A 23,464-nucleotide genomic window follows, 5' to 3' on the forward strand; every position below is an offset into this window, starting at 1 on the left:
TGGTATTATAACTACATCCTCCTCCTCTAGGAGTGGTATTATAACTACATCCTCCTCCTCTAGGAGTGGTATTATAACTACATCCTCCTCCTCTAGGAGTGGTATTATAACTACATCCTCCTCCTCTAGGAGTGGTATTATAACTACATCCTCCTCCTCTAGGAGTGGTATTATAACTACATCCTCCTCCTCTAGGAGTGGTATTATAACTACATCCTCCTCCTCTAGGAGTGGTATTATAACTACATCCTCCTCCTCTAGGAGTGGTATTATAACTACATCCTCCTCCTCTAGGAGTGGTATTATAACTACATCCTCCTCCTCTAGGAGTGGTATTATAACTACATCCTCCTCCTCTAGGAGTGGTATTATAACTACATCCTCCTCCTCTAGGAGTGGTATTATAACTACATCCTCCTCCTCTAGGAGTGGTATTATAACTACATCCTCCTCCTCTAGGAGTGGTATTATAACTACATCCTCCTCCTCTAGGAGTGGTATTATAACTACATCCTCCTCCTCTAGGAGTGGTATTATAACTACATCCTCCTCCTCTAGGAGTGGTATTATAACTACATCCTCCTCCTCTAGGAGTGGTATTATAACTACATCCTCCTCCTCTAGGAGTGGTATTATAACTACATCCTCCTCCTCTAGGAGTGGTATTATAACTACATCCTCCTCCTCTAGGAGTGGTATTATAACTACATCCTCCTCCTCTAGGAGTGGTATTATAACTACATCCTCCTCCTCTAGGAGTGGTATTATAACTACATCCTCCTCCTCTAGGAGTGGTATTATAACTACATCCTCCTCCTCTAGGAGTGGTATTATAACTACATCCTCCTCCTCTAGGAGTGGTATTATAACTACATCCTCCTCCTCTAGGAGTGGTATTATAACTACATCCTCCTCCTCTAGGAGTGGTATTATAACTACATCCTCCTCCTCTAGGAGTGGTATTATAACTACATCCTCCTCCTCTAGGAGTGGTATTATAACTACATCCTCCTCCTCTAGGAGTGGTATTATAACTACATCCTCCTCCTCTAGGAGTGGTATTATAACTACATCCTCCTCCTCTAGGAGTGGTATTATAACTACATCCTCCTCCTCTAGGAGTGGTATTATAACTACATCCTCCTCCTCTAGGAGTGGTATTATAACTACATCCTCCTCCTCTAGGAGTGGTATTATAACTACATCCTCCTCCTCTAGGAGTGGTATTATAACTACATCCTCCTCCTCTAGGAGTGGTATTATAACTACATCCTCCTCCTCTAGGAGTGGTATTATAACTACATCCTCCTCCTCTAGGAGTGGTATTATAACTACATCCTCCTCCTCTAGGAGTGGTATTATAACTACATCCTCCTCCTCTAGGAGTGGTATTATAACTACATCCTCCTCCTCTAGGAGTGGTATTATAACTACATCCTCCTCCTCTAGGAGTGGTATTATAACTACATCCTCCTCCTCTAGGAGTGGTATTATAACTACATCCTCCTCCTCTAGGAGTGGTATTATAACTACATCCTCCTCCTCTAGGAGTGGTATTATAACTACATCCTCCTCCTCTAGGAGTGGTATTATAACTACATCCTCCTCCTCTAGGAGTGGTATTATAACTACATCCTCCTCCTCTAGGAGTGGTATTATAACTACATCCTCCTCCTCTAGGAGTGGTATTATAACTACATCCTCCTCCTCTAGGAGTGGTATTATAACTACATCCTCCTCCTCTAGGAGTGGTATTATAACTACATCCTCCTCCTCTAGGAGTGGTATTATAACTACATCCTCCTCCTCTAGGAGTGGTATTATAACTACATCCTCCTCCTCTAGGAGTGGTATTATAACTACATCCTCCTCCTCTAGGAGTGGTATTATAACTACATCCTCCTCCTCTAGGAGTGGTATTATAACTACATCCTCCTCCTCTAGGAGTGGTATTATAACTACATCCTCCTCCTCTAGGAGTGGTATTATAACTACATCCTCCTCCTCTAGGAGTGGTATTATAACTACATCCTCCTCCTCTAGGAGTGGTATTATAACTACATCCTCCTCCTCTAGGAGTGGTATTATAACTACATCCTCCTCCTCTAGGAGTGGTATTATAACTACATCCTCCTCCTCTAGGAGTGGTATTATAACTACATCCTCCTCCTCTAGGAGTGGTATTATAACTACATCCTCCTCCTCTAGGAGTGGTATTATAACTACATCCTCCTCCTCTAGGAGTGGTATTATAACTACATCCTCCTCCTCTAGGAGTGGTATTATAACTACATCCTCCTCCTCTAGGAGTGGTATTATAACTACATCCTCCTCCTCTAGGAGTGGTATTATAACTACATCCTCCTCCTCTAGGAGTGGTATTATAACTACATCCTCCTCCTCTAGGAGTGGTATTATAACTACATCCTCCTCCTCTAGGAGTGGTATTATAACTACATCCTCCTCCTCTAGGAGTGGTATTATAACTACATCCTCCTCCTCTAGGAGTGGTATTATAACTACATCCTCCTCCTCTAGGAGTGGTATTATAACTACATCCTCCTCCTCTAGGAGTGGTATTATAACTACATCCTCCTCCTCTAGGAGTGGTATTATAACTACATCCTCCTCCTCTAGGAGTGGTATTATAACTACATCCTCCTCCTCTAGGAGTGGTATTATAACTACATCCTCCTCCTCTAGGAGTGGTATTATAACTACATCCTCCTCCTCTAGGAGTGGTATTATAACTACATCCTCCTCCTCTAGGAGTGGTATTATAACTACATCCTCCTCCTCTAGGAGTGGTATTATAACTACATCCTCCTCCTCTAGGAGTGGTATTATAACTACATCCTCCTCCTCTAGGAGTGGTATTATAACTACATCCTCCTCCTCTAGGAGTGGTATTATAACTACATCCTCCTCCTCTAGGAGTGGTATTATAACTACATCCTCCTCCTCTAGGAGTGGTATTATAACTACATCCTCCTCCTCTAGGAGTGGTATTATAACTACATCCTCCTCCTCTAGGAGTGGTATTATAACTACATCCTCCTCCTCTAGGAGTGGTATTATAACTACATCCTCCTCCTCTAGGAGTGGTATTATAACTACATCCTCCTCCTCTAGGAGTGGTATTATAACTACATCCTCCTCCTCTAGGAGTGGTATTATAACTACATCCTCCTCCTCTAGGAGTGGTATTATAACTACATCCTCCTCCTCTAGGAGTGGTATTATAACTACATCCTCCTCCTCTAGGAGTGGTATTATAACTACATCCTCCTCCTCTAGGAGTGGTATTATAACTACATCCTCCTCCTCTAGGAGTGGTATTATAACTACATCCTCCTCCTCTAGGAGTGGTATTATAACTACATCCTCCTCCTCTAGGAGTGGTATTATAACTACATCCTCCTCCTCTAGGAGTGGTATTATAACTACATCCTCCTCCTCTAGGAGTGGTATTATAACTACATCCTCCTCCTCTAGGAGTGGTATTATAACTACATCCTCCTCCTCTAGGAGTGGTATTATAACTACATCCTCCTCCTCTAGGAGTGGTATTATAACTACATCCTCCTCCTCTAGGAGTGGTATTATAACTACATCCTCCTCCTCTAGGAGTGGTATTATAACTACATCCTCCTCCTCTAGGAGTGGTATTATAACTACATCCTCCTCCTCTAGGAGTGGTATTATAACTACATCCTCCTCCTCTAGGAGTGGTATTATAACTACATCCTCCTCCTCTAGGAGTGGTATTATAACTACATCCTCCTCCTCTAGGAGTGGTATTATAACTACATCCTCCTCCTCTAGGAGTGGTATTATAACTACATCCTCCTCCTCTAGGAGTGGTATTATAACTACATCCTCCTCCTCTAGGAGTGGTATTATAACTACATCCTCCTCCTCTAGGAGTGGTATTATAACTACATCCTCCTCCTCTAGGAGTGGTATTATAACTACATCCTCCTCCTCTAGGAGTGGTATTATAACTACATCCTCCTCCTCTAGGAGTGGTATTATAACTACATCCTCCTCCTCTAGGAGTGGTATTATAACTACATCCTCCTCCTCTAGGAGTGGTATTATAACTACATCCTCCTCCTCTAGGAGTGGTATTATAACTACATCCTCCTCCTCTAGGAGTGGTATTATAACTACATCCTCCTCCTCTAGGAGTGGTATTATAACTACATCCTCCTCCTCTAGGAGTGGTATTATAACTACATCCTCCTCCTCTAGGAGTGGTATTATAACTACATCCTCCTCCTCTAGGAGTGGTATTATAACTACATCCTCCTCCTCTAGGAGTGGTATTATAACTACATCCTCCTCCTCTAGGAGTGGTATTATAACTACATCCTCCTCCTCTAGGAGTGGTATTATAACTACATCCTCCTCCTCTAGGAGTGGTATTATAACTACATCCTCCTCCTCTAGGAGTGGTATTATAACTACATCCTCCTCCTCTAGGAGTGGTATTATAACTACATCCTCCTCCTCTAGGAGTGGTATTATAACTACATCCTCCTCCTCTAGGAGTGGTATTATAACTACATCCTCCTCCTCTAGGAGTGGTATTATAACTACATCCTCCTCCTCTAGGAGTGGTATTATAACTACATCCTCCTCCTCTAGGAGTGGTATTATAACTACATCCTCCTCCTCTAGGAGTGGTATTATAACTACATCCTCCTCCTCTAGGAGTGGTATTATAACTACATCCTCCTCCTCTAGGAGTGGTATTATAACTACATCCTCCTCCTCTAGGAGTGGTATTATAACTACATCCTCCTCCTCTAGGAGTGGTATTATAACTACATCCTCCTCCTCTAGGAGTGGTATTATAACTACATCCTCCTCCTCTAGGAGTGGTATTATAACTACATCCTCCTCCTCTAGGAGTGGTATTATAACTACATCCTCCTCCTCTAGGAGTGGTATTATAACTACATCCTCCTCCTCTAGGAGTGGTATTATAACTACATCCTCCTCCTCTAGGAGTGGTATTATAACTACATCCTCCTCCTCTAGGAGTGGTATTATAACTACATCCTCCTCCTCTAGGAGTGGTATTATAACTACATCCTCCTCCTCTAGGAGTGGTATTATAACTACATCCTCCTCCTCTAGGAGTGGTATTATAACTACATCCTCCTCCTCTAGGAGTGGTATTATAACTACATCCTCCTCCTCTAGGAGTGGTATTATAACTACATCCTCCTCCTCTAGGAGTGGTATTATAACTACATCCTCCTCCTCTAGGAGTGGTATTATAACTACATCCTCCTCCTCTAGGAGTGGTATTATAACTACATCCTCCTCCTCTAGGAGTGGTATTATAACTACATCCTCCTCCTCTAGGAGTGGTATTATAACTACATCCTCCTCCTCTAGGAGTGGTATTATAACTACATCCTCCTCCTCTAGGAGTGGTATTATAACTACATCCTCCTCCTCTAGGAGTGGTATTATAACTACATCCTCCTCCTCTAGGAGTGGTATTATAACTACATCCTCCTCCTCTAGGAGTGGTATTATAACTACATCCTCCTCCTCTAGGAGTGGTATTATAACTACATCCTCCTCCTCTAGGAGTGGTATTATAACTACATCCTCCTCCTCTAGGAGTGGTATTATAACTACATCCTCCTCCTCTAGGAGTGGTATTATAACTACATCCTCCTCCTCTAGGAGTGGTATTATAACTACATCCTCCTCCTCTAGGAGTGGTATTATAACTACATCCTCCTCCTCTAGGAGTGGTATTATAACTACATCCTCCTCCTCTAGGAGTGGTATTATAACTACATCCTCCTCCTCTAGGAGTGGTATTATAACTACATCCTCCTCCTCTAGGAGTGGTATTATAACTACATCCTCCTCCTCTAGGAGTGGTATTATAACTACATCCTCCTCCTCTAGGAGTGGTATTATAACTACATCCTCCTCCTCTAGGAGTGGTATTATAACTACATCCTCCTCCTCTAGGAGTGGTATTATAACTACATCCTCCTCCTCTAGGAGTGGTATTATAACTACATCCTCCTCCTCTAGGAGTGGTATTATAACTACATCCTCCTCCTCTAGGAGTGGTATTATAACTACATCCTCCTCCTCTAGGAGTGGTATTATAACTACATCCTCCTCCTCTAGGAGTGGTATTATAACTACATCCTCCTCCTCTAGGAGTGGTATTATAACTACATCCTCCTCCTCTAGGAGTGGTATTATAACTACATCCTCCTCCTCTAGGAGTGGTATTATAACTACATCCTCCTCCTCTAGGAGTGGTATTATAACTACATCCTCCTCCTCTAGGAGTGGTATTATAACTACATCCTCCTCCTCTAGGAGTGGTATTATAACTACATCCTCCTCCTCTAGGAGTGGTATTATAACTACATCCTCCTCCTCTAGGAGTGGTATTATAACTACATCCTCCTCCTCTAGGAGTGGTATTATAACTACATCCTCCTCCTCTAGGAGTGGTATTATAACTACATCCTCCTCCTCTAGGAGTGGTATTATAACTACATCCTCCTCCTCTAGGAGTGGTATTATAACTACATCCTCCTCCTCTAGGAGTGGTATTATAACTACATCCTCCTCCTCTAGGAGTGGTATTATAACTACATCCTCCTCCTCTAGGAGTGGTATTATAACTACATCCTCCTCCTCTAGGAGTGGTATTATAACTACATCCTCCTCCTCTAGGAGTGGTATTATAACTACATCCTCCTCCTCTAGGAGTGGTATTATAACTACATCCTCCTCCTCTAGGAGTGGTATTATAACTACATCCTCCTCCTCTAGGAGTGGTATTATAACTACATCCTCCTCCTCTAGGAGTGGTATTATAACTACATCCTCCTCCTCTAGGAGTGGTATTATAACTACATCCTCCTCCTCTAGGAGTGGTATTATAACTACATCCTCCTCCTCTAGGAGTGGTATTATAACTACATCCTCCTCCTCTAGGAGTGGTATTATAACTACATCCTCCTCCTCTAGGAGTGGTATTATAACTACATCCTCCTCCTCTAGGAGTGGTATTATAACTACATCCTCCTCCTCTAGGAGTGGTATTATAACTACATCCTCCTCCTCTAGGAGTGGTATTATAACTACATCCTCCTCCTCTAGGAGTGGTATTATAACTACATCCTCCTCCTCTAGGAGTGGTATTATAACTACATCCTCCTCCTCTAGGAGTGGTATTATAACTACATCCTCCTCCTCTAGGAGTGGTATTATAACTACATCCTCCTCCTCTAGGAGTGGTATTATAACTACATCCTCCTCCTCTAGGAGTGGTATTATAACTACATCCTCCTCCTCTAGGAGTGGTATTATAACTACATCCTCCTCCTCTAGGAGTGGTATTATAACTACACCCTCCTCCTCTAGGAGTGGTATTATAACTACACCCTCCTCCTCTAGGAGTGGTATTATAACTACACCCTCCTCCTCTAGGAGTGGTATTATAACTACACCCTCCTCCTCTAGGAGTGGTATTATAACTACATCCTCCTCCTCTAGGAGTGGTATTATAACTACATCCTCCTCCTCTAGGAGTGGTATTATAACTACATCCTCCTCCTCTAGGAGTGGTATTATAACTACATCCTCCTCCTCTAGGAGTGGTATTATAACTACATCCTCCTCCTCTAGGAGTGGTATTATAACTACATCCTCCTCCTCTAGGAGTGGTATTATAACTACATCCTCCTCCTCTAGGAGTGGTATTATAACTACATCCTCCTCCTCTAGGAGTGGTATTATAACTACATCCTCCTCCTCTAGGAGTGGTATTATAACTACATCCTCCTCCTCTAGGAGTGGTATTATAACTACATCCTCCTCCTCTAGGAGTGGTATTATAACTACATCCTCCTCCTCTAGGAGTGGTATTATAACTACATCCTCCTCCTCTAGGAGTGGTATTATAACTACATCCTCCTCCTCTAGGAGTGGTATTATAACTACATCCTCCTCCTCTAGGAGTGGTATTATAACTACATCCTCCTCCTCTAGGAGTGGTATTATAACTACATCCTCCTCCTCTAGGAGTGGTATTATAACTACATCCTCCTCCTCTAGGAGTGGTATTATAACTACATCCTCCTCCTCTAGGAGTGGTATTATAACTACATCCTCCTCCTCTAGGAGTGGTATTATAACTACATCCTCCTCCTCTAGGAGTGGTATTATAACTACATCCTCCTCCTCTAGGAGTGGTATTATAACTACATCCTCCTCCTCTAGGAGTGGTATTATAACTACATCCTCCTCCTCTAGGAGTGGTATTATAACTACATCCTCCTCCTCTAGGAGTGGTATTATAACTACATCCTCCTCCTCTAGGAGTGGTATTATAACTACATCCTCCTCCTCTAGGAGTGGTATTATAACTACATCCTCCTCCTCTAGGAGTGGTATTATAACTACATCCTCCTCCTCTAGGAGTGGTATTATAACTACATCCTCCTCCTCTAGGAGTGGTATTATAACTACATCCTCCTCCTCTAGGAGTGGTATTATAAGTCCTCCTCTAGGAGTGGTATTATAAGTCCTCCTCTAGGAGTGGTATTATAACTACATCAACAGAAATAAGACTTAATCCTACACAGTGGGGCGACATCCTTCCTCTAGACAACAGCAGCAACAGATTTCTAATCTGCCAGGATTTGAGCCCTCTCTCTGGAGGAAGTGCCAGTTTCAGCAGATTATCATTTTCTTGTTTTCTGTAAACAGGAAGTGTCCGTGCTCTGGTACAGACCACGTCCGTTTAGTTTATTTATCTCACGGCTACTAATGTGTCCTGTTTTTGTCCCTCCAGGAAGAGCAACGAGGAGGCGCTGAAGGAGAGGAGGAGGGTGACGGGTCTACTCAGCGTGACGGAGCCCAGCCTGCTACAGTTCTACGTCTCCAGACAGTGGCTCAACAAGTTCAAGACCTTCGCTGAGCCTGGACCCATCTCCAATGACGACTTCCTCTGTTCACACGGAGGTACGGGAGCTATTGGACTTTTCTCTTTCCACCTATCCATGACTGTCTCTATCAGACATTTATATATCTTTCTCTCTATCTGAATCAGTCAGCCAGTCTGCCAGCCAGTCTGCCAGCCAGTCTGCCAGCCAGTCTGCCAGCCAGCCAGTCTGCCAGCCAGTCTGCCAGCCAGTCTGCCAGCCAGTCTGCCAGCCAGTCTGCCAGCCAGCCAGTCTGCCAGCCAGTCTGCCAGCCAGTCTGCCAGCCAGTCTGCCAGCCAGTCTGCCAGCCAGTCTGCCAGCCAGTCTGCCAGCCAGTCTGCCAGCCAGTCTGCCAGCCAGTCTGCCAGCCAGCCAGCCAGCCAGTTTGCCAGCCAGCCAGTTTGCCAGCCAGCCAGTTTGCCAGCCAGCCAGTTTGCCAGCCAGCCAGTTTGCCAGCCAGCCAGTTTGCCAGCCAGCCAGTCTGCCAGCCAGCCAGCCAGTCAGTCAGTCAATCGCTCAACTGTCAAAGCAACTGGTGGTGGGGGAGGGGGGGGGGGGGAGACAAAATGAATCCATGTTTACAGAGATATTGGGTGAGGTTAATGTTAGTGGTACCCATTACCCATAATGACTTGTGACGAGGATCTTTTTTAAATGCTGTGTCATCAGGCGTGCCACCTGCCAAGGCAGCGTTCATGGATGATCTGGTCGTGATGCTGCCTCAGAACGCGTGGGACCACCTCTACAGCAGGTCAGCTTCGTACAGCTACACGGTGTCGTCATTAAGTGGGACGTTTACATGGAGGACTATTAAAACCGGATTGTTAGGGAAATTATTTTTCTTGCATTCAATGTTTTAATCGAACCCTATTAATCAGAGTCATTCACAAATAATCACATTATTGTGTCAGTGTAACCGTACCCATAGTTGATAAAGTCATGGTTTATAAAGGTGTATTTTTACGGCTAGGAGCGTTGTCTTGCGTCAGATAGCACCACGGCCGTCTGCTGGCATCGCAGGACACCCAACTGTCGGAGGACGATGCGGCTAACTGGAATGCTTACTGGTTCTGAGAGGTTTATTCACTGAGCTGTGTTTCAAGGACTGTGGTCCCTGGTCAAGGTGTTACTAAGCTGTGATTGGTCTGCCAAGGTGTGTTGCTAAGCTCTGATTGGTCTGTCAAGGTGTGTTGCTAAGCTCTGATTGGTCTGTCAAGGTGTTACTAAGTTGTGATTGGTCTGTCAATGTGTGTTACTAAGCTGTGATTGGTCTGTCACAGTGTGTTACTAATCTGTGAATGGTCTGGTCAAGTTCTGTTACTGAGCTGTGATTAGTCTGGTCAAGTTCTGTTACTGAGCTGTGATTAGTCTGGTCAAGGTGTGTTACTAAACTGTGATTAGTCTGGTCAAGGTGTGTTACTAAGCTGTGATTAGTCTGGTCAAGGTGTGTTACTAAGCTGTGATTGGTCTGGTCAAGGTGTGTTACTAAGCTGTGATTAGTCTGGTCAAGTTCTGTTACTGAGCTGTGATTAGTCTGGTCAAGGTGTGTTACTAAGCTGTGATTAGTCTGGTCAAGGTGTGTTACTAAGCTGTGATTAGTCTGGTCAAGGTGTGTTACTAAGCTGTGATTAGTCTGGTCAAGTTCTGTTACTGAGCTGTGATTAGTCTGGTCAAGATGTGTTACTAAACTGTGATTAGTCTGGTCAAGTTCTGTTACTGAGCTGTGATTAGTCTGGTCAAGGTGTGTTACTAAACTGTGATTAGTCTGGTCAAGGTGTGTTACTAAGCTGTGATTAGTCTGGTCAAGTTCTGTTACTGAGCTGTGATTAGTCTGGTCAAGGTGTGTTACTAAGCTGTGATTAGTCTGGTCAAGGTGTGTTACTAAGCTGTGATTAGTCTGGTCAAGGTGTGTTACTAAACTGTGATTAGTCTGGTCAAGGTGTGTTACTAAGCTGTGATTAGTCTGGTCAAGGTGTGTTACTAAGCTGTGATTAGTCTGGTCAAGTTCTGTTACTGAGCTGTGATTAGTCTGGTCAAGATGTGTTACTAAACTGTGATTAGTCTGGTCAAGTTCTGTTACTGAGCTGTGATTAGTCTGGTCAAGGTGTGTTACTAAACTGTGATTAGTCTGGTCAAGGTGTGTTGCTAAGCTGTGATTAGTCTAGTCAAGTTCTGTTACTGAGCTGTGATTAGTCTGGTCAAGGTGTGTTACTAAGCTGTGATTAGTCTGGTCAAGGTGTGTTACTAAGCTGTGATTAGTCTGGTCAAGGTGTGTTACTAAACTGTGATTAGTCTGGTCAAGGTGTGTTACTGAGCTGTGATTAGTCTGGTCAAGGTGTGTTACTAAGCTGTGATTGGTTTGTTGTCTAGGTACGGAGGCGGGCCTGCAGTCAACCACCTGTATGTTTGTCACACTTGTCAGACAGAGATTGAGAAGCTGGAAAAGAGACGCAGGACAGAGCTGGACATGTTTGTCCGGGTAAGACCTTTCGCGGCTCCTTTCCTCCATGCACTGGAGTTAACCTGTCTAGGCTCCGCCGGAACCCCTCGCCAACAGCCAATAAAATTGCAGGGCGCTAAATACAAAACAACAGAAATCTCATAAATCAAATTTCTCAAACATACAAGTATAAGGCACCATTTTAAAGATAAAATTCTCGTTAATCCAGCCACAGTGTCTGATATCAAAAATGCTTTACAGCGAAAGCTCCACAAACGATTATGTTTGGTCACCACCAAGTCACAGATAAACCCAGGCATTTTTCCCGCCAAAGACAAGAGTCACAAAAAGCACAAATAGAGATAAAATGAATCACTAACCTTTGATGATTTTCATCAGATGACACTCATAGGACTTCATGTTACACAATACATGTATGTTTTGTTCGGTAAAGTTCATATTTATATCCAAAAATCTTATTTTACATTGGTGTGTTACGTTCAGTAGTTCCAAAACATGCAGTGATATTGCAGAGAGCCACATGAATTCACAGAAATACTCATAATAAATGTTGATGAAAATACAGCTATTATACATGAAACTTTAGATACACTTCTCCTTAATGCAACCGCTGTGTCAGATAAAAAAAAAAAAAACTTTACGTAAAAAGCATAATCTGAGAACGGCGCTCAGAGCCCAAACCAGCCAGAGAAATATCTGCCATGTTGGGTAGTCAACATTATTCATAAATAGCATTAGAAATATTCACTTACCTTTGATGATCTTCATCAGAATGTACTCCCACAATGAATGCTTGTTTTGTTCGATAATGTCCATCATTTATGTCAATTTATGTCCAATAGCTTCTTTTGTTAGGGTGTTTGGTAAACAATCCAAAAGCGCGATCTGGTCCATTCGGACGAAACGTTCAAAAAGTTATATTACAGGTCGAAGAAACTTGTCAAACTAAGTATAGAATCAATCTTTAGGATGTTTTTATCATAAAAGTTCAATACTGTTCCAACCGGAGAATTACATTGTCTGTAGAATTGCACTGGAACGAGAGATACCTCTCAACTGAAAGCGCGTGACTGAGAACGAGGCTGTAGGCAGACCCCTTAGTCAAACATCTCTCATCCGGCCTCCCTTCACATGAGAAGCCTGAAACCACGTTCTAAAGACGGTTGACATCTAGTGGAAGCCTTAGGAAGTGCAACATAACCCATATCCCACTGTGTATTCGATAGGGGCTGAGTTTCAAAAACTACAAACCTCAGATTTCCCACTTCCTGTTTGGATTTATTCTCAGGTTTTTGCCTGCCATATGAGTTCTGTTATACTCACAGACATCATTCAAACCGTTTTAGAAACTTCAGAGTGTTTTCTATCCAATAGTAATAATAATATGCATATATTAGCATCTGGGACAGAGTAGGAGGCAGTTCACTCTGGGCACGCTATTCATCCAGAAGTGAAAATGCTGCCCCCTATCCCAAACAAGTTTTAACAGAGAGCTAGTAGATGTGTATTGGCTTTTTTTTCCACCCCAGCACTAACGCGCCTGTTTTAATGTTCTCAATTAATTGAAATTATAATCTTTCTCTCTCAACTCTCTTTCTTCCTGTCCTCTCCCCTTCCCTCGCTCTTCTCCCCCCCATCCCCTCTCTCCCCCCATCCCCTCTCTCCCCCCATCCCCTCTCTCCCCCCATCCCCTCTCTCCCCCCATCCCCTCTCTCTCCCCATCCCCTCTCTCTCCCCATCCCCTCTCTCTCCCCCATCCCCTCTCTCCCCCATCCCCTCTCTCTCCCCCATCCCCTCTCTCCCCCCCATCCCCTCTCTCCCCCCATCCCCTCTCTCCCCCCATCCCCTCTCTCCCCCCATCCCCTCTCTCCCCCCACTCCCCCATCCCCTCCCTCCCCCATCCCCTCTCATCCCCCCATCCCCTCTCATCCCCCCATCCCCTCTCTCCCCCCATCCCCTCTCTCCCCCCATCCCCTCTCTCCCCCCATCCCCTCTCTCCCCCCATCCCCTCTCTCCCCCCATCCCCTCTCTCCCCCATCCCCTCTCCCCCCATCCCCTCTCCCCCCATCCCCTCTCATCCCCCCATCCCCTCTCATCCCCCCATCCCCTCTCATCCCCCCCATCCCCCTCCCCTCTCTCCCCCCATCCCCTCTCCCCCCATCCCCTCTCCCCCCATCCCCTCTCTCCCCCCATCCCCATCCCCTCTCTCCCTTCCTCTGTTCAGCTGAACAAGGCGTTCCAAGAGGAGGAGTCTCCACTGATCATCTACTGCATCAGCATGCAGTGGTTCAGAGAGTGGGAGGGCTTCGTCAAGGGAAAGGACAATGGTGAGTGGTTGGTTCAAAGAGTGGGAGGGCTTCGTCAAGGGAAAGGACAATGGTGAGTGGCTGGTTCAGAGAGTGGGAGGGCTTTGTCAAGGGAAAGGACAATGGTGAGAGGCTGGTTCAGAGAGTGGGAGGGCTTCGTCAAGGGAAAGGACAATGGTGAGAGGTTGGTTCAGAGAGTGGGTAATGGGATACAGCTTTTGTCAAATATATTTTTTTGTTGCATTTTAGCTAACCCTAACCCTTCTCCTAACCTGCACCTAATTCTCCTAACCTGGACCTAATTCTCCTAACCTGCACCTAATTCTCCTAACCTGCTTTGAAAAGTACATTTTGACAAAGGGCTTTGTCAAGGGAAAGGACAATGGTGATTGGCTAAAAAGATACACCACATGATCAAAAGTATGCATGGGCATTAAAAGGGAATTGGTCCCCCCCTTGCTACTATAACAGCCTCCACTGTTGGAACATTGCTGCAGGGACTTGCTTCCATTCAGCCACAAGAGCATTAGTGAGGTCGGCATTTATGTTGGGCGATTAGACCTGGCTCACAGTCGGTGTTCCAATTCATCCCAAAGGTGTTCGATGGGGTTGACCATTCATCCCAAAGGTGTTCGATGGGGTTGACCATTCATCCCAAAGGTGTTCGATGAGGTTGACCATTCATCCCAAAGGTGTTCGATGGGGTTGACCATTCATCCAAAAGGTGTTCGATGAGGTTGACCATTCATCCAAAAGGTGTTCGATGGGGTTGACCATTCATCCCAAAGGTGTTCGATCTCAACAAACCATTTCTGCACGGACCTCGCTTTGTGCACAAGGGGACTTCTCATGCTGAAACAGGAAAGGGCCTTCCCCAAACTGTTGCCACAAAGTTGGAAGCACAGAATCTTCTAGAATAACTAATGGCACCGGAGGAGATGGCTGCTGTTTTAAGGGTTTTTGTGCGTTATTTGAAACTCATTTTGTACATAATGTTTCTGCCACCGTCTCTTATGACCGAAAAGTCCTTCTGGATATCAGGACAGCGATTATTCACCTATTTAAGGACAAAGATTTTTTCTTTAACGAGTCGGACGCGAAGGATTTACTTCAGACATCATCATTTGCAAGAGACAGAGATATTGGGACGTGTGTCGGGAGTTGTAAGGATCCTTGTAAGGATCCAACGGCGAGTGGGTAATCTGCCTCTACCATCAGTCCTACTAGCTAACGTACAAATGGATAACAAAATAGACAAGCTACGATCACAAATATCCTAAGTCCGCAGTCAGTGAGCTGTGTAAGGCCATAATCAAACAGGAAAACACTCATCCAGAGGCGGCGCCCCTAGTGGTCGAGGACTTTAATACAGACAAACTCAAATCAGTTTTACCTCATTTCTACCAGCATGTCACATGTGCAACCAGAGGAAGAAAAACTCTGGACCACCTTTACTCCACACATAGAGACGCATACAAAGCTCTCCCTCGCCCTCCATTTGGCAAATCTCACCATTATACTATCCTCCTGATTCCTGCTTACAAGCAAAAACTAAAGCAGGAAGCACCAGTGACTCGCTCAATACAGAAGTGGTCAGATGACACAGATGCTAAACTACAGGAATGTTTTGCTAGCACAGATTGGAATATGTTCTGGGATTCTTCCGATGGCATTGAGGAGTACACCACTTCAGTCGTTGGCTTCATCAATAAGTGCATCGATGACGTCGTCCGCCCAGTGACCGTACGTACATATGTAACAGTATAACTTTAGACCGTCCCCTCGCCCCGACACGGGCGCGAACCAGGGACCCTCTGCACACATCAACAACGGTCACCCACGAAGCATCGTTACCCATCGCTCCACAAAAGCCGCGGCCCTTGCAGAGCAAGGGGAAACACTACTTCTAGGTTTCAGAGCAAGTGACGTAACTGATTGAAACGCAATTAGCGCGTACCCGCTAACTAGCTAGCCATTTCACATCCGTTACACTCACCCCCCATTCGACCTCCTCCTTTTCCGCAGCAACCAGTGATCCGGGTGAACAGCATCAATGTAACAGTATAACTTTGCGTCGTCCCCTCGCCCCGACACGGGCGCGAACCAGGGACCCTCTGCACACATCAACAACGGTCGTCCACAAAGCATCGTTACCCATCGCTCCACAAAGGCCACGGCCCTTGCAGAGCAAGGGGAAACACTACTTCTAGGTTTCAGAGCAAGTGACGTAACTGATTGAAACGCTATTAGCGCGTACCCGCTAACTAGCTAGCCATTTCACATCCGTTACACATACCCCAACCAAAAGCCATGGATTACAGGCAACATCCGGACTGAGCTAATGAGTAGAGCTGCCGCTTTCAAGGAGCGGGACTCTAACCCAGACACAATCCCGCTATGCCCTCAGACGAATCATCAAAAGCATCAATACAGGACTAAGATTGAATCGTACTATACCGGCTCCGACGCTCGACGGATGTGGCAGGGCTTGCAAACTATTACAGACTACAAAGAGAAGCACAGCCGCGAGCTGACCAGTGACAAGAGCCGACCAGATGAGAAATTACTTCTATGCTCGCTTCGAGGCAAGCAACACTGAAGCATGCATGAGAGCATCAGCTGTTCTGGATGGCTGTGTGATCACGCTCTCTGTAGCCGATGTGAGTAAGACCTTCAAACAGGTCAACATTCACAAGGCTGCAGGGCCGGACGGATAGCCAGGACGTGTGCTAAGCGCATGCACTGACCAACTGGCAAGTATCTTCACTGACATTTTCAACCTGTCCCTGACTGAGTCTGTAATACCAACATGTTTCAAGCAGACCACCATAGTCTCTGTGCCCTAGAACACCAAGGTAACCTGCCTAAGTGACTTCTGACCTGTAGCACTCACGTCTATAACCATGAAGTTCTTTGAAAGGCTGGTCATGGCTCACATCAACACCATTATCCCAGAAACCCTAGACCTACTCCAATTTGCCTACCGCCCCAACAGATCCACAGATGATGCAATCTCTATTGCACTCCACAGTTCCCTTTCACACCTGGACACAAGGAACACCTATGTGAGAATGCTGTTCATTGACCACAGCTCAGCGTTCAACACCCTAGTACCTTCAAAGCTCATCACTGAGCTAAGGACCCTGGGACTAAACACCTCCCTCTGGATCCTGGACTTCCTGACGGGCCGCCCCCCAGGTGGTAAGAGTAGGTAACAACACATCCGTCACGCTGATCCTCAACACAGGGTCCCCTCAGGGGTGCGTGCTCAGTCCCCTCCTGTACTCCCTGTTCACTCATGACTGCATGGTCACGACTCCAACACCATCGTTAAGTTTGTCGATGACACAACAGTGGTAGGCCTGATCAACGACGAGACAGCCTATAGGCAGGAGGTCAGAGACCTGTCCGTGTGGTGCCAGGACAACAACCTCTCCCTCAACGTGATCAAGACAAAGGAGATGATTGTGGACTACAGGAAAAGGAGGGCCGAACACGCCCCCATTCTCCTCGACGGGGCTGCAGTGGAGCAGGTTGAGAGCTTCAAGCTCCTTGGTGTCCACATCACCAACAAACTATCATGGTCCAAGCACACCAAGACAGTTGTGAAGGGGGCACGACAAAACCTATTCCCCCTCAGGAGAATGAAAAGATTTGGCATGGGTCCTCAGATCCTGAAAAAGTTCTACAGCTGCACCATCGAGAGCATCCTGACTGGTTGCATCACCTAAGGGACTACAAAGGGTAGTGCGTACGGCCCAGTACATCACTGGGGCCAACCTTCCTTCACTTTAACTCTACCTATATGTACATATTACCTCAATTACGTTGACTAACCGGTGCCCCCGCACATTGACTCTGTACTGGTGCCCCGTGTATATAGCCTCCACATTGACTCTGTACCGGTACCCCCTGTATATAGCCTCCACATTGACTCTGTACCGGTACCCCCTGTATATAACCTCCACATTGACTCTGTACCGGTACCCCCCTGTATATAGCCTCCACATTGACTCTGTACCGGTACCCCCCTGTATATAGCCTCCACATTGACTCTGTACTGGTGCCCCCTGTATATAGCCTCCACATTGACTCTGTACTGGTGCCCCCTGTATATAGCCTCCACATTGACTCTGTACCGGTACCCCCTGTATATAGCCTCCACATTGACTCTGTACATATACCCCCTGTATATAGCCTCCACATTGACTCTGTACCAGTACCCCCTGTACATAGCCTCCACATTGACTCTGTACATATACCCCCTGTATATAGCCTCCACATTGACTCTGTACCAGTACCCCCTGTATATTGACTCTGTACCAGTACCCCCTGTATATTGACTCTGTACCGGTACCCCCTGTATATTGACTCTGTACCAGTACCCCCTGTATATTGACTCTGTACCAGTACCCCCTGTATATTGACTCTGTACCAGTACCCCCTGTATATTGACTCTGTACCGGTACCCCCTGTATATTGACTCTGTACCAGTACCCCCTGTATATTGACTCTGTACCAGTACCCCCTGTATATTGACTCTGTACCAGTACCCCCTGTATATTGACTCTGTACCAGTACCCCCTGTATATTGACTCTGTACCAGTACCCCCTGTATATTGACTCTGTACCAGTACCCCCTGTATATTGACTCTGTACCGGTACCCCCCTGTATATTGACTCTGTACCGGTACCCCCCTGTATATTGACTCTGTACCGGTGCCCCCTGTATATTGACTCTGTACCGGTACCCCCCTGTATATTGACTCTGTACCGGTACCCCCCTGTATATTGACTCTGTACCGGTACCCCCCTGTATATTGACTCTGTACCGGTACCCCCCTGTATATTGACTCTGTACCGGTACCCCCCTGTATATTGACTCTGTACCGGTACCCCCCCTGTATATTGACTCTGTACCGGTACCCCCCTGTATATTGACTCTGTACCGGTACCCCCCTGTATATTGACTCTGTACCGGTACCCCCCTGTATATTGACTCTGTACCGGTACCCCCCTGTATATTGACTCTGTACCGGTACCCCCCTGTATATTGACTCTGTACCGGTACCCCCCTGTATATTGACTCTGTACCGGTACCCCCCTGTATATTGACTCTGTACCGGTACCCCCCTGTATATTGACTCTGTACCGGTACCCCCCCTGTATATTGACTCTGTACCGGTACCCCCCTGTATATTGACTCTGTACCGGTACCCCCCTGTATATTGACTCTGTACCGGTACCCCCCTGTATATTGACTCTGTACCGGTACCCCCCTGTATATTGACTCTGTACCGGTACCCCCCTGTATATTGACTCTGTACCGGTACCCCATGTATATTGACTCTGTACCGGTACCCCCCTGTATATTGACTCTGTACCGGTACCCCCCTGTATATTGACTCTGTACCAGTACCCCCTGTATATTGACTCTGTACCAGTACCCCCTGTATATTGACTCTGTACCGGTACCCCCCTGTATATTGACTCTGTACCGGTACCCCCCTGTATATTGACTCTGTACCGGTACCCCCCTGTATATTGACTCTGTACCGGTACCCCATGTATATTGACTCTGTACCGGTACCCCCCTGTATATTGACTCTGTACCAGTACCCCCCTGTATATTGACTCTGTACCGGTACCCCATGTATATTGACTCTGTACCGGTACCCCATGTATATTGACTCTGTACCGGTACCCCATGTATATTGACTCTGTACCGGTACCCCCCTGTATATTGACTCTGTACCGGTACCCCCCTGTATATTGACTCTGTACCAGTACCCCATGTATATTGACTCTGTACCGGTACCCCATGTATATTGACTCTGTACCGGTACCCCCTGTATATTGACTCTGTACCAGTACCCCCTGTATATTGACTCTGTACCGGTACCCCCCTGTATATTGACTCTGTACCGGTACCCCATGTATATTGACTCTGTACCGGTACCCCATGTATATTGACTCTGTACCGGTACCCCCTGTATATTGACTCTGTACCGGTACCCCCTGTATATTGACTCTGTACCGGTACCCCATGTATATTGACTCTGTACCGGTACCCCCCTGTATATTGACTCTGTACCGGTACCCCCTGTATATTGACTCTGTACCGGTACCCCCTGTATATTGACTCTGTACCGGTACCCCCCTGTATATTGACTCTGTACCGGTACCCCCCTGTATATTGACTCTGTACCGGTACCCCATGTATATTGACTCTGTACCGGTACCCCCCTGTATATTGACTCTGTACCAGTACCCCCCTGTATATTGACTCTGTACCAGTACCCCATGTATATTGACTCTGTACCGGTACCCCATGTATATTGACTCTGTACCGGTACCCCCTGTATATTGACTCTGTACCAGTACCCCCTGTATATTGACTCTGTACCGGTACCCCCCTGTATATTGACTCTGTACCGGTACCCCATGTATATTGACTCTGTACCGGTACCCCATGTATATTGACTCTGTACCGGTACCCCATGTATATTGACTCTGTACCAGTACCCCCTGTATATTGACTCTGTACCTGTACCCCCTGTATATTGACTCTGTACCGGTACCCCATGAATATAGCTTCACTACTGTTATTGTACTGCTGCTCTTTAACCGGTAGGTCTACTACACCTGTTGTATTCAGCATTTCACTGTGAGGTCTACTACACCTGTTGTATTCAGCATTTCACTGTAAGGTCTACTACACCTGTTGTATTCAGCATTTCACTGTGAGGTCTACTACACCTGTTGTATTCAGCATTTCACTGTGAGGTCTACTACACCTGTTGTATTCAGCATTTCACTGTGAGGTCTAGTACACCTGTTGTATTCAGCATTTCACTGTGAGGTCTACTACACCTGTTGTATTCAGCATTTCACTGTGAGGTCTACTACACCTGTTGTATTCAGCATTTCACTATAAGGTCTACTACACCTGTTGTATTCAGCATTTCACTGTGAGGTCTACACCTGTTGTATTCAGCATTTCACTGTGAGGTCTACTACACCTGTTGTATTCAGCATTTCACTGTAAGGTCTACTACACCTGTTGTATTCAACATTTCACTGTGAGGTCTACTACACCTGTTGTATTCAGCATTTCACTGTAAGGTCTACTACACCTGTTGTATTCAACATTTCACTGTGAGGTCTACTACACCTGTTGTATTCAGCATTTCACTGTAAGGTCTACTACACCTGTTGTATTCAACATTTCACTGTGAGGTCTACTACACCTGTTGTATTCAGCATTTCACTGTAAGGTCTACTACACCTGTTGTATTCAGCATTTCACTGTGAGGTCTACACCTGTTGTATTCATCATTTCACTGTGAGGTCTACTACACCTGTTGTATTCAGCATTTCACTGTAAGGTCTACTACACCTGTTGTATTCAACATTTCACTGTGAGGTCTACACCTGTTGTATTCATCATTTCACTGTGAGGTCTACTACACCTGTTGTATTCAGCATTTCACTGTAAGGTCTACTACACCTGTTGTATTCAGCATTTCACTGTGAGGTCTACTACACCTGTTGTATTCAGCATTTCACTGTAAGGTCTACTACACCTGTTGTATTCAGCATTTCACTGTGAGGTCTACTACACCTGTTGTATTCAGCATTTCACTGTAAGGTCTACTACACCTGTTGTATTCAGCATTTCACTGTAAGGTCTACTACACCTGTTGTATTCAGCATTTCACTGTGAGGTCTACTACACCTGTTGTATTCAGCATTTCACTGTGAGGTCTACTACACCTGTTGTATTCAGCATTTCACTGTGAGGTCTACTACACCTGTTGTATTCAGCATTTCACTGTGAGGTCTACTACATCTGTTGTATTCAGCATTTCACTGTGAGGTCTACTACATCTGTTGTATTCAGCATTTCACTGTGAGGTCTACTACACCTGTTGTATTCAGCATTTCACTGTAAGGTCTACTACACCTGTTGTATTCAGCATTTCACTGTGAGGTCTACTACATCTGTTGTATTCAGCATTTCACTGTGAGGTCTACTACACCTGTTGTATTCAGCATTTCACTGTGAGGTCTACTACATCTGTTGTATTCAGCATTTCACTGTGAGGTCTACTACACCTGTTGTATTCAGCATTTCACTGTGAGGTCTACTACACCTGTTGTATTCAGCATTTCACTGTGAGGTCTACTACACCTGTTGTATTCAGCATTTCACTGTAAGGTCTACTACACCTGTTGTATTCAGCATTTCACTGTAAGGTCTACTACACCTGTTGTATTCAGCATTTCACTGTGAGGTCTACTACACCTGTTGTATTCAGCATTTCACTGTGAGGTATACTACACCTGTTGTATTCAGCATTTCACTGTGAGGTCTACTACACCTGTTGTATTCAGCATTTCACTGTGAGGTCTACTACACCTGTTGTATTCAGCATTTCACTGTGAGGTCTACTACACCTGTTGTATTCAGCATTTCACTGTGAGGTCTACTACATCTGTTGTATTCAGCATTTCACTGTGAGGTCTACTACACCTGTTGTATTCAGCATTTCACTGTAAGGTCTACTACACCTGTTGTATTCAGCATTTCACTGTGAGGTCTACTACACCTGTTGTATTCAGCATTTCACTGTAAGGTCTACAGCTGTTGTATTCAGCACATATGACAAATAACATTTGATTTGATTTGAATGTCATTGTATGCTGTAGCGTTAAGATTTCCCTTCACCGGAACTAAGGGGTCCAAACCATGAAAAACAGCCCCAGACCATTATTCCTCCTCCACCAAACTTTACAGTTGCCACTATGCATTGGGGCAGGTAGCGTTCTCCTGGCATCTCCTAAACCCAGATTAGTCCGTCGGACTTCCAGATGGTGAAGCGTGATTCATCACTCCAGAGATCGCGTCTCCACTGCTCCAGAGTTCAATGGCATCGAGCTTTAGATCTCTCCAGTCGACGCTTGGCAATGTGCATGGGGATCTTAGGCTTGTGTGTAGCTGCTCGGCCCTGGAAACCCATTTCATGAAGCTCCCGACAAACAGTTACTGTGCTGACGTTGCTTCCAGAGGCAGTTTGGAACTCTGTAGTGAGTGTTGCAACCGAGGAAAGACGATTTTTATGCGCTACGCGGTTCGGGACCCGGAGGTCCCGTTCCGTAAGCTTGTGTGGCCTACCACTTCGTGGCTGAGCCGTTGTTGCTCCTAGACGTTTCTACTTCACTATAACAGCACTTACAGTTGACCGTGGCAGCTCGAGCAGGGCAGAAATTTGATTAACTGACTTGTTGGAAAGGTGTCATCCAATGACGGTGCCAATTTGAAAGTCACTGCGCTCTTCAGTAAGGCCATTATACCTCCAATGTTTGTCTATGGAGATTGCATGACTGTGTGGCTGAAGTTGCCAAATCCACTCATTTGAAGGGGTGTCTACATACTGCTGTATAGATAGAGTAGTAGGTGCGATTTGGAGTCTCCACTCCCAGCTGTTGAAAGGAGTGCTATAAAATGCTATATTAGGCTGCCTTCAGACTACATTTTTATGTGTCATTAATAATGTATTTCCCTCTCCCTTGCAGATCCACCGGGACCAATCGATAACTCCAAGATCGCGATCAACAAGAACGGCCATCTAACACTCAGACAAGGTAACAGCCTGTGACCCAGTCAACTTTTCTGTCTTCTCTAAATCCCCCTGCTTATATAATGTCCT

At 45.5% G+C, this 23,464-nt stretch overlaps 1 protein-coding gene across 1 annotated transcript in view; it reads left to right on the top strand.

Moving 5' to 3' along the window:
- The window catches only part of LOC129823577 (ubiquitin carboxyl-terminal hydrolase 33-like), a 110,015-nt gene that overhangs the window by 81,189 nt on the left and 5,362 nt on the right, over window positions 1-23,464 (top strand). The window contains exons 19-23 of the mRNA XM_055882417.1: window positions 8,855-9,024; window positions 9,654-9,735; window positions 11,355-11,463; window positions 13,670-13,772; window positions 23,331-23,399. Coding sequence (XP_055738392.1) covers window positions 8,855-9,024; window positions 9,654-9,735; window positions 11,355-11,463; window positions 13,670-13,772; window positions 23,331-23,399 — 533 coding nt within the window. The remainder of the gene's footprint in view (window positions 1-8,854; window positions 9,025-9,653; window positions 9,736-11,354; window positions 11,464-13,669; window positions 13,773-23,330; window positions 23,400-23,464) is intronic.

The sequence above is a fragment of the Salvelinus fontinalis genome, chromosome 26, assembly GCF_029448725.1.
Source record: "Salvelinus fontinalis isolate EN_2023a chromosome 26, ASM2944872v1, whole genome shotgun sequence".
NCBI classification, from domain to species: domain Eukaryota; kingdom Metazoa; phylum Chordata; class Actinopteri; order Salmoniformes; family Salmonidae; genus Salvelinus; species Salvelinus fontinalis.